Consider the following 19,084-nt stretch of genomic DNA (forward strand, 5'->3'; position numbering starts at 1 on the left):
GACATTCCCATGGTGTTAAGTTTTTTAGCAGTTGCAACATGGATGAATTTAAACGTATGGCTTCACAGCCTGAATTTGAGTGTCTTCAGAATAAAACAGTTTCAGAAGTGGTTTACCAAGGCAGAGTTGTGGCAGCTTGTGGCAATGGAATTTTGGAACCTCCTGAACAATGTGATTGTGGCCTTGCAGAGGTTAGTGACAAACATTTCTAACTCATCTAAAGATTTGTTTTTCTGTTTCTCATGTAGTCTTCTCAATAGAGATGTAATACAGGAGGACTGTTGTTGAAATGCGGCTACCATTTAATTAAACATCTAAGATACAGGGATATGGGGCATGTGATAACTGTCTCATCCTGAATTTGAAGCCTTTGAAAAGTTTAAGTAAAGTGTAACTGTAGCATGGATTACAGAGGCAGATTTTCTTTACGGTGTAACCATTAATACTAATACCCACCTTCCTGTATCATAAACATTGGTAACATTAATCCTGTAATTATCACCTCAAGCATGTGAATTCCTTGAAGTGCCTGCCCTGGTTCACTATGTTATTACATGTATGTTGTTGTATACCTGCTCATCTCCTAATTTCCATCCTTGCATCTGAGGGAATGTCATTTATTTTAACTTGACTTCCCAGAATTATATTAGTAATAATCCTTGGTTTGTTATTGTTATATTTAGCTTTTTGCTGTTACTCCTTTTTTAGTTGTGCTTGGTAAGATGGCTAATCACCACATTTTTGTTGTGCTTGTTTTCATACACTTAAGCATGATATTGGGAATGTTCCATGTTCACTTGAGAAAATGCAAACTCTTGTTAGAAACAAAATTTTATACAACTTGATTACATGATAATTTTTCAGTGAATGCCTCAAATCTTCTGTATTTTTATGAATTTTATTTGCCTGAACTCTTAGTACCTGAGAGATAATATTGATACCCACAGCCATGCTGTTGGATTTGCCTAATTCTCACTATACATTATTCAGTTTTTTGCTTTGTTTTTTGAAGCTGTTTTATACAGTGGAGACTTAAAATATGATTGTTATATCTTACTAGAAATTTAACTTTAATTTTCAAATACTGCGTCTCCTTACCTCTAATGTTGCTTTCTGTTTTAAAGTCTATTTGGAAAAAAAAATAAGGTCTATTTGGTTTGACATATCTGTATATCTATGCACATACTAGCTTATCTTCATCAGTATTTCCCTGATATTTCTTCCTTCTCATTTAGTTTTTCTGTACTAGTAACTTCATGATCTACATTTACTATTCAATCTATCTTTGATTTATCAGATTATCCTCTTAAACATTATTGTGAGTAATATTTTTGCATATTTTTATTTAACCGAAGTCCATAATTTATTCAGATTTATTTTCTTTTCACCAAACAGTTTCTTTCTGTACTAGGATCTTCTCTAGGATACCTCATTACATTTAACAGTTATGACTCCTTATAGTCCTCTACATTGCATATGTTTTTAAGTTTAGTTGTCTCACAATTTTCTTATTTTCTATGTTCATTTTGCCACATTTGTTTTTTAATTGGATTTTTGTTCACTTCTTTTTGAATCTGCATGCTTTTTCTTTCTTCCACCATTTATTGCATCAATTATTGGATCTGTACTTTTTATTTTCCTGTAGTGATTATTCTTATATTCTTAGCATACATATTTAAGTTATAACCATATCTAGGCCACCTCTAAAATAATGGGATTTAACTTACATAAAATTCTTATAAATATTGCATTTCTGTCACCTCTGTGCTTTACATTAGAAAATACCCTAAAGATTTTATTCTGAAAATACTTTATTTATTTTACCTGTTCCTTTTGGTCATTAGTATTTCTTTGCATGTCACAGTACCATTCTGAAAGAATTACATTTAAATTATATTCTCTTTCTTAAAATATACTTTAGTATATTTTAGTTCTCTTGAAAGGAAGTTCTCTGCCCACTTGAACAATAAATATTTATGTCATACTTATCATTTCATTGTGATATAAAATACACAGGAAGTATATGCGTGAAAGACGAATTAAGTCTGTATGGATAGATACTTAACAAGCACCCGAATAATTTGCACTCAGGCCTCATCAAATAAGTTTGAATATGATCCCTCCTCTTCAGTTTTTAGGAAGAGTTTAGGAAAGTAAGTATTAAACCTTTTGTGAATGTTTGGAAGAATTCACCAGTGAAGTCATCTGGTCTTGGTCTTATGATTCTTGGGAGGGTTTTGATTGCTGGCAATCTATTCATATTTTCATTTCCTCATGATTCAGTTTGGGTATATTTATTTCTAGGAATTTATCCATTTCTACTAAGTTTTTCAATTGATGGTCATATAATTGTTCATAGTAATCTCTTATGAACACTTGTTTTCTTGGTATCAGTTGTAACCTCTCATTTTCCATTTCTGATTTTATTTATGAAAACTCTCATTTTCTTAGTGAGTCTAGCTGAAAGTTGGTTATATTTTTAATCTTTTGAAAGAATTGGCTTAGTTTCATTGATCTTTTCTATTGGGTTTTCAGTCTCCATTTAATTTATTTCCATTTGATTTTTAAATTTTTCTCTACTAACTCTGGTCTTCTTTTTCTACCTCCTTTGTAACTATAAAGTCAGATTGGTTTGAGATATTTTTTGTTTCTTGAGATAAGCTATAGTGCTATATATGTCCCACTTGGAATAGATTTTGCTATATCACAGACATTTTTCTGTGTTGCATTTAAATTTTCATTTCTCTCAAGGTATATTTTGATTTTTTAAAAAATTTCTTCATTGATCCATTGGTTATTCACTAACATATTGTTTTACCACCACATATTTGTAATTTTTCCAGATTTCTTCTTGCAATTGATTTCTTCTTTCATACCTTTGTCAGAAAAGATATTTGACAAGATTTTAGACTTCTTAAAACTACTGAGTCTTTTTTTGTGGACAACACATGATCTAAAATGGAAAATGTTTCATGTGCACTTGAAAAATATGTATTTTTCTGCTTTTGAAAGGAATGTTGATCTATTAAGTTCATCTGGTCAAATGTGTGTTTTTATTTTCTATTCTTAGAAAATTAAAATAGTTCCAAAATTCCAAAGTCTACATTAATATTTTGTTAAAACTGTGTGAAATTGTTTTTATTTTTTTCCTCTCCAAATTGTCCTATAAATTTCAGTTAGTTAACAGGCATTATAATATTAGTTTCAGTAGTAGAATTTAGTGATTCATCACTTACGTATAACACCCAGTGCTCATCACAAGTGCCCTCCTTAATACCTATCACCCATTTAAACCATCCCCTTCCCACCTCACCTCCATAAACCCTGTTTGTTTTCTATAGTTAAAGAGTCTCTTTTATGGTTTGCCTCTCTGTTTTTCCCCTGAGTTCACTGTTTTATTTCTTAAATTCTACATGTGAGGGAAATCATATGGTATTGTCTTTCTCTGACTGACTTCTTATAGCTTTAATACTATCTAGATCCATCCACATCATTGCAAATGGCAAGATTTATCTTTTTACATCTTTATCCATTCATCAGTCAGTGGATCCTTGGGCTCTCTCCATAATTTAGCTACTATTAATAATACTGCTATAAACCTTGGGGTGCAATGTATCCCATCAAATGAGTATTTTTGTATCCTTGGGTTATTACCCAGTATGTTACTGCTGGATCATAGGGTAGTTCTTTTTTTTAACTATTTGTCCCATTGTCACTGAAGACATCAGTGCCCAATTCTGCTTCTGCCTGCCATACCTAGCCAAATGATCTGTAGAAATCTGTGTTGTATTGACACAAAGGCATTATGACCTTATCTTTGGTTTTCAACAAAAAAGACTTATGATTATCTAGGTGGTCTTCATTATATTTATATAATGAAGTGTTTATTCATGAAGTTATTGATGAACATTTAGGTTATTTTCATTTGTAGCTATTATGAAAAATATTTCCAAAGAGTATTCATGTTCAAATCTTTGTTGACTTATGTTTTCATTTCTGTTGGGTAAATATCTAGGAGTGAGATTGATGAGTCATAATGTTAATTTACTATTAAATCTATAATAAAATGTCAAACTGCTTTCCCAAATATTGTATTATTTTACATTCCAAACATCTTGTGTATGAGTGGTAGCTATTCCTTATCCTCATCAACATTTATTATTGCCAGTCTTTTTCATTTTAGTCATTTGCATGTGTGCATTGTGGTTTTAATTTGTATTTCCTTGATGACTAATTATATTGGGCAGTGTTCCATATGATTATGGGACATTCATATTTCTCCTTTTTAAAGTGTCTGTTCAAACATTTTGCACATATTTATAGGGTTGTTTGTTTTTCTAAAATGTAGTTATAGAAATTCTTAATATAAACTATATACAAGTCTTTTGTAAAATTTTCTCCCAGTATGTGGCTTGGCTTTGTATTTTCTTGATGATATCTTTTAAAAAGTCAAAGCTTTTAATTGGGTCAAGTTCAGTTTATCATTTTTTTTTGTTTTATGCATTATGCTATTTGTGCCTTATGTATCCCAAGATTTTAAAGATTTCTCATAAGTGTTCTTCAAGAAGTTTATTGATTTTAGCTTTTATGTGTATATCTATGATCCATTTTAAGTAATATTTGTAAGTTAATTATCAGGGCATCTTTTTTCTGTATGTATTTCCAACTGTTCTAGACCCATTTGTTGAAAAATCATCTTTTTCTTGGTATCTATATTGAAAAACAGTATATCACATACTTTTTGTTCCATTATTCCATATATCTATCCTTGTACCAACACCAGATTTCCTTACCCTAATTCATAAAATCAGGTAAAATGCATCTTTATATTTTGTATTTCTTTATCAATACAGGTTTTGTGATTTTAGGTTTTTACATTTCTATGTAAAATTTAGAATCAACTTGTCTATTTCTACTTACACCCCCTAAAGAAAAAAATAATCCTCCTGAAAGTTTGATTGGGATCTTAAAAAATATAGAATTTGTGGAGAATGGACATATTCATAATTTTATGATTTTCAAACTATAAATATGACATATTGTTCCATTTATTTAGGTATCTTTAACTCTTAAAGTTAACCCTTTCATGTTTTTGAATGTTACTGTAAAGTGACTACTTGTAAAAATTTTAATTCCCAGTATCCTTTGCAGGCATATAGAGATAAAATTAAATCATGAAATTTGTTCACTCCTCCTATTAATGTTATTTTGAATGACTGATTTATATTTTGAAAAATAGTTACAAAATAGCTGAATCAGAATTATCAATAGAAATGAGTATATGAAAAACAATATGCTTCTGGAGTTTATTCCAAAAATAGAGGAACATTTCAGTATTTTTCAACATATACTATTACATTTATAAAGAGAGAAAAATTGTAAAATACTGCATATTGAAGAGAATTTGATAATGTCTTGGACAACCAGGAGAAAAGAAAATGTCCTTTTCATTCTCAGATTTCTCAATGATGAACCTTGGCTACCTAGTTTATAAAGTTTTGGCTTCCAGTCTCATGATGGAATTTTATTCCTAAAGCACAAGTGTCCTTACAAGTCAACTTCTAAGTCAGGCATTTAGTCTAGATTTATACTATTCATTGAGTATTGTGAAAACTTACTCTCTACTATAGGCTCTTCTTTGATACTAGCCTTGGAATTCCCTGTGATGTCATTGATTTTTGCTCCCCCCACATTAATATTTAGTGTGTATTTGATCCCCTATCTTCCCTAAATACTCCTGATAATTTTTCTTTAAAATATTTATATTGTGAAGCATAACATACTTTTGTTAATATTGAAATATAAAAATGAAAAAAAGAATATCATCTGACTCCTATAAATTTAAAACATGTTATATAGTAATAAAGATTTGCTATAAATTTAAAACATGTTATATAGTAATAAAGATTTGCTAATACACTTTGTATTAATGTATTGAAGACACAGTATCTAATTTTATATAAAATATTACATGATAAACCAGGTATTACAAAAGATCAGGAATATATTGTTGTTTTATAAAGGTACCTGATAAATTTATCTACTATTTTGGATGAAAGATCTCTCATTATAGCTTCTCTTACAACATACCACTCAAAACAATTCTATGTATTATAGTTTTCAGAGTACAGATTTATTCTTAGGTTTTGTTTTTCTTTTTCTTTTTCTTTTTTGGTGCAGTTATAAATGGTGTTTTTAAATTTTTCTTTCTGCTAGTTTGTTATTAGCATATAGAAACACTACTGATTTCTTGGTATTAATTTTGTATCCTGCAACTTTATTGCATTCATTTATTACTTCTAGTAGTTATTTGGTGGAATTTTTAGGATTTGGTGGTATTATGTTATCTGCAAATAGAGACAGGTGGTATGCAAATATTATGTTATCTGCTCTACTTATTTACCAATATGGATGCCTCTTATTTCTTGTCTGATTGCTGTGGCTAGAACTTCTAGCACTATATTGAATAAAATTGGTAAGAGTAGACATCCTTATCTTGTGTTTGATCTCAGAAGAAAATCTGTCAGTTTTTCCACATTGAGTATGATATTAGATGTACTGGAAGATCTATATTCTGAAAACTGAAACAACATTGATGAAAGAAATTGAAGATTACACAAACAAATGGGAAGATATTCCATGATCATAGATTGGAAAAATTCATATTGTGAAAGTTTTCATATTACCCAAAGCAATCCACAGATTTTCAGCACAATTCCTATCAAAATACAAACAACATTTTTCACAGAACTAACACAAATGACACTAAAATTTATATGGAATCACAGAAGACCCTGAATATGAGTCAATACACCAGAGAGTGATCTTAAGACTGGCAGAAAAAGCTCCACAAATAAATGTAGGGGAGAAGCCAAATCTGGGAGGTTAGAAAAGGCAGGAACAGTGGTGGGGACCTGCCTGCAGGAGGGAGTTGCAGGCATGGAAAGTGGAAAGCACCAGTAAGCATCATGGAGAAAAAGAGTCCCTGTAATGTCCGGCCTTGAAAACCAGAGGGACTGAACTCTCTGTTTGCATAACCAGGACGACTTGGAGCATAGAGCTTTGAAAGTCAGCCTGGAGGGCAAGTGAAGCTGAGTCCCCACCCTTAAAAAGACAACAGCTTGCAGAGAGGCAATATAGAATGGACAGTTTGTACAACACCTGGGACAAATGAGAGAGATATCCCTGTATAAGGATTGTAGAGCATGTTGGGGTCTTTTCTAGGAACAAAGGAGCTGGCATCTGCCATTTTCCTCCTCAACCCCTAGCATAAACACAGAGCAGAGCCACCTGTGAAGGTGGTGCTACATATACGCTTGCTACCTGATCTGCTAACACTGTGCCCCACGCACTGATGACTGGCGCAGTCCAAGATTTCTAACCTCAGAAATGGACTTTGCGTGAATTATTTTAATGCTGCACACCCTGCCTAACAGCTGCCTCCAGGCACTGCATCCCCCATGGGGTGGCCATCGCTTAGGGGACCCAGTTTAGGACTAATGGCTCAGCTCAAATTTTGCTAACTGCTTTGTGTGCCCCACCCACCTACCACAGAGCCTCAACTTCTTCCACAATTCACACCCAGCTACCGGGGACACAGACATCACATGTCCCAGGTTGTCACTACTGCAGCATGCCACCTGTAGAGGTTACTTTTAGGTAGTCTCGAGCAATGGAATATAGAAAGGGCCCACAGTGACCACCTGGCTGAAAACACAGTCCCATCAGGCGACCCACCTCAAAATATCCATAGACCCTAACTAACCAATGGGCTACTTAAAACTAGGCACAGTTACCAAAATACTACCTCACCTTTTCACTTTAAATATGGCCCCTAACCACTGCCTCATTGCAGACAGCCTCTCCTTTGCTGTGAATTCCCCCCTTCCCCATTCCCTTGCAGTGTATTCAATAAACTTCTGACTCCTTTGTTGGGTGAATCCTTTTACTGCCTGATCATTGGCTTTCACCCAATCATTGCCCCACACTTTGGAGGTCTCCATCTGATTGAGAGACATAACACACTGCATCCCCCTATCTGCTGCTGCTAACATGCACTGTGCCTCTGACTACTACCCTGCTTTGGGGGACCCAAACTAAGACTACTGATTCAGCACAAATTTCTCCAATGCTGTTAGTGCTTTATCCAGCCACCACCTTGCTCCATGCCAAGCCCCTGTGCTCACAGATGCCTCACACTGTGGCCAGCCACCGCATGATCCTGGTCACCTTGGCAGCCACACACACTGCACCCTGGCTGCTGCCACTTACATGTGCCATGCCCCTGGCCACTGCTGCACTTTGGGGGATCCAGGCTACTAGCAGCTTGCTGCAAATTTTGCTAAGATCACCACCTACTGTGAGCCTTCCTGAAGTTTTGTCCCCTGAGAGCTAGCCTACCTGGGTTTCATTAATACCACAAAGGGCACACAACAGCCCATAACAGGCGGAGGTTTAGCACAGAAGTCTAGACTGAAAGGAAAAGATACTCAGAAATAATAGCAGGACGGAAACAACACACAGGAGACTCCTCTAAAGAGCCCAGGTTCTGGTGAACAGATTTTAGTATAGTGCACTGCAGGGCACTATAGGACCTCTTCTTCATAAAGCCACTACTTTCAAAAACAAAGGATGTAGATGACTTTCCTAACACACAGAAACAGAGGTAGACAAAATGAGGTAGAGGAAGTTGTTGCAAATGAAAGAACATGGCAAAATCATAGCAGGAAATCCAAGTGAAACAGAAATAAGTAATATGCCTGGTAGAGAATTTAATGATTATAAAGATACTCACTGGACTTTAGAAGAAAGTGGAAGACATCAATAAGACCCTAGATGAAAAAATAAAATATAACATATCAGAGATGAAGAACTCAATAAATGAAATTAAAATACAATGGATGGGTTAAATAGTAGGTTACAGGGAGCAGAGGAATATATCAGTGACCTAGAGATAGAATGGAAAACAATCAAGCTGAACAAGGGAGAGATGAACAAAAGTTGAATAGTAAGAATACACCCAGAGAACTCAGTGACTCAATCAAGCATAATCATATTCACATTTTAGAGATCCCAGAAGGGGAAGAGAGGAAAAAGGGGGCTGAAAATGTACTTGAAGAAATAATAGCTGAGAACTTACCAAATCTGGGGCGGGAGACAGACATCCAGTTTCAGGAGGCACAGAGAGCCCTTGACAAATTCAACCTAAAGAGGTCTACACCAAGACACATAGAAATTAAAATGGCAAAAAATCGTGATAAAGAATTTTAAAGGTTATAAGAGAATTAAAGATAGACACATACAAAGGAAACCCCATAAGGCTATAAGGTTATTTTCCAGAAAGGAGTGGCATGAACTATCCAAAGTGTTGAGGGAAAAATCTGTATCCAAGAATACTCTATCCAGTAAGGCTATTATTCAGAATAGAAGGAGAGGTAGTATCTCAAACAATCAAAAACTAAAAGATTTAATAACCACTGAACTAGCTCTATAAGAAATATTAAAAGGGTTCCTTTCAATGGAAAGGAAAGACCATAAGTGAGAATATGAAAAATAGAAAACACAAAAGCAGTAAAAATACGTGTTTCTGTAAAAGTCAATCAAGACATTCATAAAATAAGAGGATATAAAATATACCAAATATCTAAAATGTAAAGGGGAGAGGAGTAAAGAATGAGTTCAAAATGAAGTGACCAGCAGTTTAATATAGACTGCTATATGCAGAAGATGTTATATATAAATCTAATAGTAACTGCAAATAAAAAAAAATAGGAACAGATATGCAAAAAATAGAATAAGGTATTCAAGTATATCACTAAAGAAAACCAACAAGCCATGGAAGAGATAAAGAGAATAAAAGATCAGAGAAAAGCTGCAAAAACAACCACAACTAACAAAATGGCAATAAATATGAACCTATCGATAATTATTTTGAATATAGGTGGACTAAACACTCCAAGAAACAGAGGGTGTCACAGTGGATTAAAAAAGACTCATCCACATGCTGCTTACAAGGGACTAATTTCAGACCTAAAGATACTTGTAGATTGAAAGTGAGGGGATAGAGAAACACTAACCATGCAAATGGAATGCAGAAGAAACCCAGAGTAGCAACACCTGCATCAGACAAAATGACTTTTTAAAAAAATTTAAATTCCAGTCAATACATAGTGTAATATTATTTTCAGTTGTACAAAACAATGATTCAACAATTCTATACATCACCCAGCGCTCATCAAAATAAGCATAGTCCTTAACTCCACCACATACTTAACACATCACCTTACCCACCTTCCTTCTGGTAACTGTCAGTTTATTCTCTGTAGTTAAGAGCCTGTTTCTTGGTTTGCCTCTCTCTCCCCCGCCCCCTTCCTCATTTGTTTTGTTTCTTAAATTCCACATATAAGCAAAATCTTTTATTTTTCTTTCTCTGACTGACTTGTTTCACTTAGCATAATACTCTAGATCTGTCTATATCATGAAATTGGCAAGATTAATACTTTTTTATGACTTAGCAATATTCCGTCATAAATATATGCCACACATCTTTATCTATTCATACATCAATGGACACTTGGGCTGCTTCCATAATTTGGCTATTGTAGATAACACTGCTATGAACATTGGGTGCATGAATCCCTTGGAATTAGTATTTTTGTATTGTTTGGGTAAATACCTCATAATATAATTGCCAGGTTATATATATTTATTATATATATATAATTGCTAGTTCTATTTTTAACATTTTGAAGAACCTCCATACTATTTTCCAGAGTGGCTGCACCAGTTTGCATTTTGCTTTTATCCACATCCTTGTAAACCAAGAAATAGACTCTTAACTATATAGAAAAAACACATGTTTACCAGAGGGGAGGTAGGTGGGGCATAAGTTAAATAGGTGATGGGCATTAAGGAATGCATCTGTCATGATGTGTACTGCGTGATGTATGGAATCTGAAATAATAAAACACTGTATGTTAACTACACTGGAATTAAAATAAAATAAAGAAAAAAGATTAAAAGGCAACCTATTCAATGGGACAAGATATTTGCAAATGGTATATCTGAAAATGGGTTAATATCCAAAATATATATAGAATTTATATAAACACCAAAAAAAATCTGATTTAAAGTTGAATAGACATTTTCCCAAAGAACACATCCATATGGCAAATGGACAATTAAAAAGATGCTCAACATCATTAATCATTAGGGAAATGCAAATCAAAGTTACAATGACACATTATGCCAGAAAGAATGGGTAACAATCAAAAGGACAAGAAATAACAAGTATTAGTGAGGATGTGGAGAAAAAGGTACACTTGTACGCTGTTGGTGGAAATTTAAATTGGTGCAGCCATTGTGAAATACACTGTGGAGTTTCCTCAAAAAATTGAAAATAAAAATTCATATGATCCAATAATTCCACTACTGTTATTTATCTAAACAAAACAAAAAGACTAATTCAAAAAGATACATGCACCCCTACATTTATTGCAACATTATTTACAATAGCCAATATATGGAAGCTATTTAAGTGTCCATCAATGCATGAACGGATAAGGGAAAATGGTGTACACACACACACACACACACACACACACACACAATGGGATATTATGCAGCTGTAGAAAAGGTTGAGATTCTTCCATTTGAGGCAACATGGATACACCTAGACGGTATTTTTCTAAGTGAAATCAGTCAGACTGAGAAAGACAAATGCCTTTGACTACACTCATAAGTGGAATAAAAAAATGCCAAATGTATAAACAAACAAAAAGCAAAATCAGATCTATAAATACAGAGAACAAACTGATGGTTCCCAGAGGGGTGGATGGTGAGTGGTTGGACAAAATGGGTGAAGGGGAGAGAAAGATACAGATTTCCAGTTATGGAATGAATAAGTTACAGGAATAAAAGGTATAGCATAAGGAATATAGTCAATGATTTTTTAGAATGATGTGTGAGGACTGATGGTAGCTATACTTATTTACCTAGCATAATATATAAACTTGTCAAAGCACAAAATTGTAAACCTGAAACCTGTGTAACATTCTGTGAACTATATGCAAGTAAAAAAGTTCACCGTAAAATGAAAATAAATGCATACATATATATAACACTAACATTTTACACACATACTATAAATTCACACATTTAATGGGGTTAGGTGGAGTAAAGCTTTATCCATAAACTTAAAGAACAAACCAGATAAAAAAGATTATGGTTCTCAGATTTTATGAGTTTGCAATTTCACAATATCATAATATCAAGAAGCTACCAGGAAAAACAAATTAAAAGTAAATTATCATGACAAATTTTAAAATGTAGTGATAATATGTCATTGGCTAGGAGTTAATGTTATTAATATAATGCTTATAAATAAAGAAAATATGTGTCCTACTTAATACCCACCACCAGTCTCACCTAACTCCCCATGCTTTTCCCCTCCCAGACCCTCAGTTTGTTTCTCAGAGCACTGAGTGTGGTGCATAAACAATGAATCTTGGAACACTGAAAAAATAAAATAAATTTTTTAAAAAAGAAAAAATTGTAAATAAATAAATAAAGGAAATAAATAGAAATTCATCAACAGAAATATAGACACAAAAATACAAAATAAACATAATGTGCAGATATGTAAAATTTTTAGCACATGGGTAATAAAAATAATAATATTGAAGTAAATATAAACAGTTATTTGTGCCTATCCACTTTACTAATTTTTAAATATTACTATCAGTCTTGTGAAACATCTCTCTTACTATGTAGAAAGAAGAAAGTAGTATATTAGGAGGAGTCATTACTATTTTTGTGCTCTACTATCTAATAATTTATAGAATTAATGTTTAATATAGGGGCTAAGAGTTAAAAAGATATTGACAAACTTTTTTCTTTGAAACATTATTTAGTATAATAAAATGTTATAATTTAGCATCTCTATTCTGTCATATCCATAAATTGTTATATATTCCCAAGATGATATCTTGAGGAGGTTTGGTAAAATAGAAAAGTATTACTCAAATAATTAACTTGGTGAAATATTTTGTATATTTTGACAATAAATACAATTATTTATTTGATTGAAAATTCCTATTATTTAACTCTTATATTCGTTTGTAGGAATGCAGTCATAAAAAATGTTGTAATCCTTTAGATTGTACTCTGATTGGATATGCAGAGTGTGGCAATGGACCATGCTGTGATAGAAAAACATGTCAGGTAAGCTTTCAAAATACTACATGATTTCCTTCCATAATTTTTTGTGTTCTTGTGCATTCATTTTTATAGTATTTTTTAAACTGTTTATTTTACACAACTTTCAAATATGTAACTTTATATACCTGATTCATACACTGTTGATTTCCACATTCTGAGGATGTCTTTTGACTTTTTTCAACCTCCTTAACTGTGCCTCTCACTGCACTGTTTTTAATCTACCCAGGCCCCATCCAGTTATTATTTAATATTAATTCCATATTATTTGGACAGTATGAACTCCTCTTGGTCATACCTGAATTTAGCTCTTCATGATCACACAACTTATGACAAAATTACAAATAAGCCACCCAAAACATGGTTGACATACAATGTTTGAATAAACGAACAATAATAGTAATCTCATTTTGAGAATAGCAGAAAAGAAGTTCATGTAAAATAGTTAGCAACATGTAGCATGTCTAATATCTAATACTGAAGTTTAATTTTGCAAGGACTTCTGGTCCCAGAAGTAGATTGAATCTTTGACTTCCCTTGGGAAGTTGTCCATTCAATTTTCCTTTGTAGCCACACCTGAAAGGAGACTGAGTAAGATTCGTTTTGGGGATCACTTCATTGTAGTGTCTTGTCTTTTCTGTGCCAATTTCAGGAGTCAATGACAATTATAGAAGCTGATTAATTAGAGATCTTGATTGCCAGATTTCAGATTAGCCAGGTTCTCTGTCAATGAAAGCTCTTCTAATATCATCCTACTTTGTTCTATGTGTGTTCTTTTTCATTCTATGTGCTTCTTTCACTCTGTAATTAAAGCCAATGGTCACTTGTCTTCAAGGAGTATAAATATAGAGGCAAGCCTCGAGTTTCTACCACTTAGCAATAAATCTTGTCACTCTTCCCATCACCTGAGCGCTCATCTTGGCCTTTGTCTCCAAATCAGCAGGATTGAGCAATAAGGCTTTTCTACACAGTCTCTTGCCTTTCTTTTGCACATGGAGCTGATTGCTACATTTGGTAGAGCCTTTAAAAACATTAAGGTGAAAAGGACGTTCCATAACATTTGCCACTTACAGGCGAACAATTTAGTGGCATTTACTACATTTACAATATTGTGCAACTGCCACTTCTATCTAGTTCCAAAACATGTTCCTTACTCAATCAGGAGACTCATAGACCTTGAAGCCCTTGTTCTCCTTTCTCTCTCCCCCTCAGTCCCTAGCCTCCACCAATTTGTGTTCTGTCTGGAGTAACCTATTCTGGATATTTCATAAAAGTAGAAGCATAGAATGTATGACCTTTTGTGGTGGCTTTCTTTACTTAAGATAGTGTGGAAGTTTCATCCACCTTGTAGCATATATATCAGTGCTCCTTTATATGACTGAAAATATTCCATTGTATGAATATACCATGATATGTTAATATACTCACCCATTGATGGACATTTGGGTTTTTTCCAATCTATTTTACTTAAGAGTAAATTGATAGTTTATAATTTGACCTTAAGTACTGAAAAATGTAATAATGGAAGTGACAGAAATACACTGCTCTTGTTAAAGTTTTTTTTTTTTTTTTTTACATTTTTGGTTTACTACTTTAAAAAAAAGGCTGATTTTTCTTTGTCTCACAGATAGCCGAAAGAGGACGCTTATGTAGGAAAATGACAGATCCATGTGATTTTCCAGAATATTGCAATGGATCATCTATATTTTGTGTACCTGATGTGAAATCTGCTGATTTAGAACTATGCAATAATAAGACTGCTTATTGCTTTAAAGGAGTCTGCCAAGATCCAGATATGCAATGTGAAAAATTATTTGGCAAATGTAATAGATGTATCTTTTTTTCTGGGGTTCATTTTCAAACTGTGTTTTTCTAAAGACAGTAATCTATCCAATAGCCTTCATAAGAGGTACTGTTTGTATAAATTCAAATTTGAAAATAAAATTGTGAATCAGTGTGACTTTGAACTATGTAAAGAGGTAAAATAGACCTAATAAGTATAGGAAAAAAACAAAACAAAAAGGTATTAATTAAGTTTCAGATGATTGGTGCAAAGAAGAGTAGAATATTAGGATTGTAGATAAGAGAGCAAATGACTGCTTTCTTAGTCATTTCTGCCTATCAAAATTTTCCTATTCTCAAGTGGGTAATTTTTAGTGTTTCTCCTTTTGTTTCCAGGAGATGACACTAAATATTTATAGTAGATGACACTGAAGGGCATGGCTATTGTCTAGATATCTCTATATTAATTTTTTAAAGAGTAATTTAAACTTTATATTTTCAGTCGCTAAAGTTTCTACTTATCTATGTACACAAGAAGTGAATTTTCAAGCAGATAATTTTGGAAATTGTGGAAAATCAAGTTGTAATTTTGGGTGTGTATTCAGATAACTATAATTTTTCAAATGTATGTGTGTGTGTGTGTGTGTGTGTGCATGCACGCGCAAAAATAAGTTAATGCCAATGAGAGATGGACCTAGTATATACAGATGAATTTATTTGTTATACTTCATAAGATGATATATGTTCTGAATAACTTTGATGTTATGATCTGAGAAACATTTTGAATTATTTTCATGTTTTGAACTGCTAATTACTTAATACAGGGTGTCTCTAAGTGACATATGAGCTTTTTTTCTGCCTTCTGTTGACAGGCATATCCTTTGTGGAAAGATAGTTTGTCACTGGACACATTCAGAAATAGTACCAATAAAAGCTTATGATGTACAATATACTTACCTTGGAGGCCATATCTGTTTGTCGGCATATTTAAGAAATGAAACACAAACTTCAGGTCATGATATTACTCTAATGAACAGTGGCACTATGTGTGGAGTAAATAAGGTAAATAAAAATTTTACTCAATTTCCATATATGTGTGCATCTGAGTGTCTGTGTATGTAAATATTTGTTCATGAGAGAGATAGAGAAAAAAGAGACGATAAGGTTCAAGATGTCAGTCTGGAAAAATCCTGAACTCACTTCCTCCCTGGACATACTGAATCTACATACCACTGAGATATAGAACTGTTCCTCCTGGAGAGAGAAAGAGAGAGAGACTTAAAGATTTTTTCATTTATAAATAATGTTATAAATTTTGGTTACTGTATCATGATCTTAAGATTCAAATCTCAGAATTTCTATTAGTCAAAGGAACACTTGCTAGTGGACTATCATTGTTTTATTATAAATTTTGCTATAGATATTTAAACTTGTTTTCTCACACTTGAGAATCTAAAACTCTTTGTTAGGCTAGGATCTGAACTTCAAAAAATTTGTGTAAACAAAGAACAAAAAAGAACAGATAATACACCAAAAAAGTAGGTCAGAACAACCTAATAACAACAAAAAAAAAGCAAAAAAAAGCCAAGAATTTAATCTTTCTAAAATTGACAAGGAGAATTACTTTCATTATAGTGAAACTAAAACATTTATTTGCTCATAGACCAACTTGCCTAATTCTTCCTCCAAAATCACAACATATATATGTTAAAAATTTAGCCTTTCTACAAGACACAATAATAAAAGAGTTTAAGCTTTGTTTATTTTTATCAAGTTCAATTTCTAGCCACACCACTTTTCCTACTTAGAGGTCTGTGACTGGGGCTAAAAGTTCCAACTCCTTAATCATTTGGTCTTTTTAATGACCAGCCCCACCCAAAAGCAATCTAGAAGCTCCACCCTAAGTCACCCCATAAACATAAACTCAGGTTTGGTTGGAAGCAGACTAATAACAGAAAACATTCTTATCACATGGGAAGTTCCAAGGGGATTTAGATGCTCTGTGCCAGAAACCAGGGACAAAGACCAAAGTATTTTTATGTGTTATACCACATACACACACACACACACATTGACACACACTCAAACACTATTTTGTGTATATTAATGAGTGATTAAATAAGTTAGTAAATTTATGTATTTACTCCATCATATTTACAGTAAATATTTTTCAGTTTAAATTATTTTTTAAAGGGTGACATATTAGTTTATAATGTAGTCAGTACTAGTATGTTCCTTTGCAACTTCATCATTGTTTTTATGTCAGAATAAAATTATCTCGAGTTTACTTCCATTTTTCTCTTAATTTTCATTTCTTAAAATATGATATCTTAATGATGAATCTGATACCATCAAGAATCAAACTCTCAGCAGGTTTTTACTTTTTATTTTTTTTATTTTTTTTTTTTTTGGTAGGGGTGGGATGTCCTGCTGGTGGAGATTGAAAAACTGACTTAAAGGTTTATATAAAAATGCAAAGGACAGAAGACATACAAATGGCTAACAGACACATGAAAAATGTTCATCATCTTTAGCCATCAGGGAGATTCAAATCAAAACCACATTGAGATACCAACTTACACCAGTTAGAATGGCCAAAATTAACAAGACAGTAAACAAGTGTTGGAGAGGATGTGGAGAAAGGGGAAACCTCATACACTGTTGGTGGGATTGCAAGTTGGGGCAACCACTTTGGAAAACAGTATAAAGATTCCTTAAGAAATGAAAAATAGAGTTACCCTATGACCCTGCAATTGCACTACTGGGTATTTGCCCCAAAGATACAGATGTAGTGAAAAGAGGGGCCATCTGTACCCCAATGTTTATAGCAGCAATGGCCCCAGTCATCAAACTGTGGAAAGAAGCAAGATGCCCTTCGGTGGATGAATGGATAAAGAAGATATGGTCCAGGGACACCTCGGTGGCTCAGTGGGTTAAGCCTTTGCCTTCGGCTCAGGTCATGATCTCAGAGTCCTGGGATCGAGCCCCGCATCGGGCTCTCTGCTCGGCAGGGAGCCTGCTTCCTCCCTCCTCTCTGCCTGCCTCTCTGCCTACTTGTGATCTCTGCCAAATAAATAAATAAAATCCTTAAAAAAAAAAAAAGAAGATATGGTCCATATACACTATGGAGTATTATGCCTCCATCAGAAAGGATGAATACCCAACTTATGTATCAACATAGACGGGACTGGAAGAGATTATGCTAAGTGAAATAAGACAAGGAGTGACAGAGGAAGTTAAGGGAAGGAGAGGAAAAGGGCAGGGAAAGAAAGAGAAAGGAAGGAAGGGACTGAAATATGGAGGGAGGGAGACTGGCTTTTCCTACTCAGTTCAGTAGGAGCTATAAATTGGCATGATGTTTTACTCCCACATTATTTTTAATTAAAAAAAAAAACACAAAACTGGCAGCCTTTTCCATGTGACAAGGATTTGTCAAATGACAGTCTCATTTGGGAACCAGCCATTTAGGTCGTGGTACTTCCAAAACTTTAAATGGATAGCGATTCTCCTAAAGGACAGACCACTTGCAAAGTCCAAAATCTATAGTCACCATTAATTCAATTGCTTTAGGAAACAAAATACCTTCCTTAATTTTCTTCTTTGGGATAAAATTGTTTTGCGGAATGCATTTTGTAATTGAGAGAATGGAGAGGTGAGTAGTGAATATGAGAGCTAACTGCTTCTGTGGTTTTGTGGACACTTCTTTGGATAATTCCACATTTTGGCCCTCCTGTCCAAACTGCATTTTTGGCTCTTCTTCCTTTGCTTTTCCTTATTACTCTGAGGCTGCAGATCCTCCAAGCATTGTAGGCTGGTCAACCAAGGCTCTCTCCTTGACCATTGTATGTGATGTGGTTGCTTCCTCACTTCATTTTACCCATTGGTGGCCTTCATCTTATTTTGAAATCCCAGGAAGTTCTTAAATCTCTCATCTTCTAATTGCCTTGTTCTGATTGTCCTTTACTCACATTAATTAGGAAAAGGGGAGTAATTGTGAGTGCCATGTCTGTGAATTTGAATTGAAATTATTCTGTGGTTATTTAAAAAATTCATCAAGATATACTTCATTTTCATTTGTTACTCCACG

General features: G+C 33.7%; 1 protein-coding gene across 1 annotated transcript in view; it reads left to right on the plus strand.

Annotated features, from left to right (window-relative positions):
* Positions 1-19,084, plus strand: part of LOC111144594 (disintegrin and metalloproteinase domain-containing protein 18-like) — a 99,338-nt gene that overhangs the window by 67,562 nt on the left and 12,692 nt on the right. Inside the window, exons 12-16 of the mRNA XM_022498970.1 lie at positions 2-191; positions 13,123-13,221; positions 14,843-15,038; positions 15,500-15,590; positions 15,870-16,059. Of these exons, the coding sequence (XP_022354678.1) occupies positions 2-191; positions 13,123-13,221; positions 14,843-15,038; positions 15,500-15,590; positions 15,870-16,059 (766 nt within the window). The remainder of the gene's footprint in view (position 1; positions 192-13,122; positions 13,222-14,842; positions 15,039-15,499; positions 15,591-15,869; positions 16,060-19,084) is intronic.

This window comes from Enhydra lutris, unplaced genomic scaffold (genome assembly GCF_002288905.1).
Source record: "Enhydra lutris kenyoni isolate GAN:26980312 unplaced genomic scaffold, ASM228890v2 scaffoldscaffold11, whole genome shotgun sequence".
Lineage (NCBI taxonomy): Eukaryota > Metazoa > Chordata > Mammalia > Carnivora > Mustelidae > Enhydra > Enhydra lutris.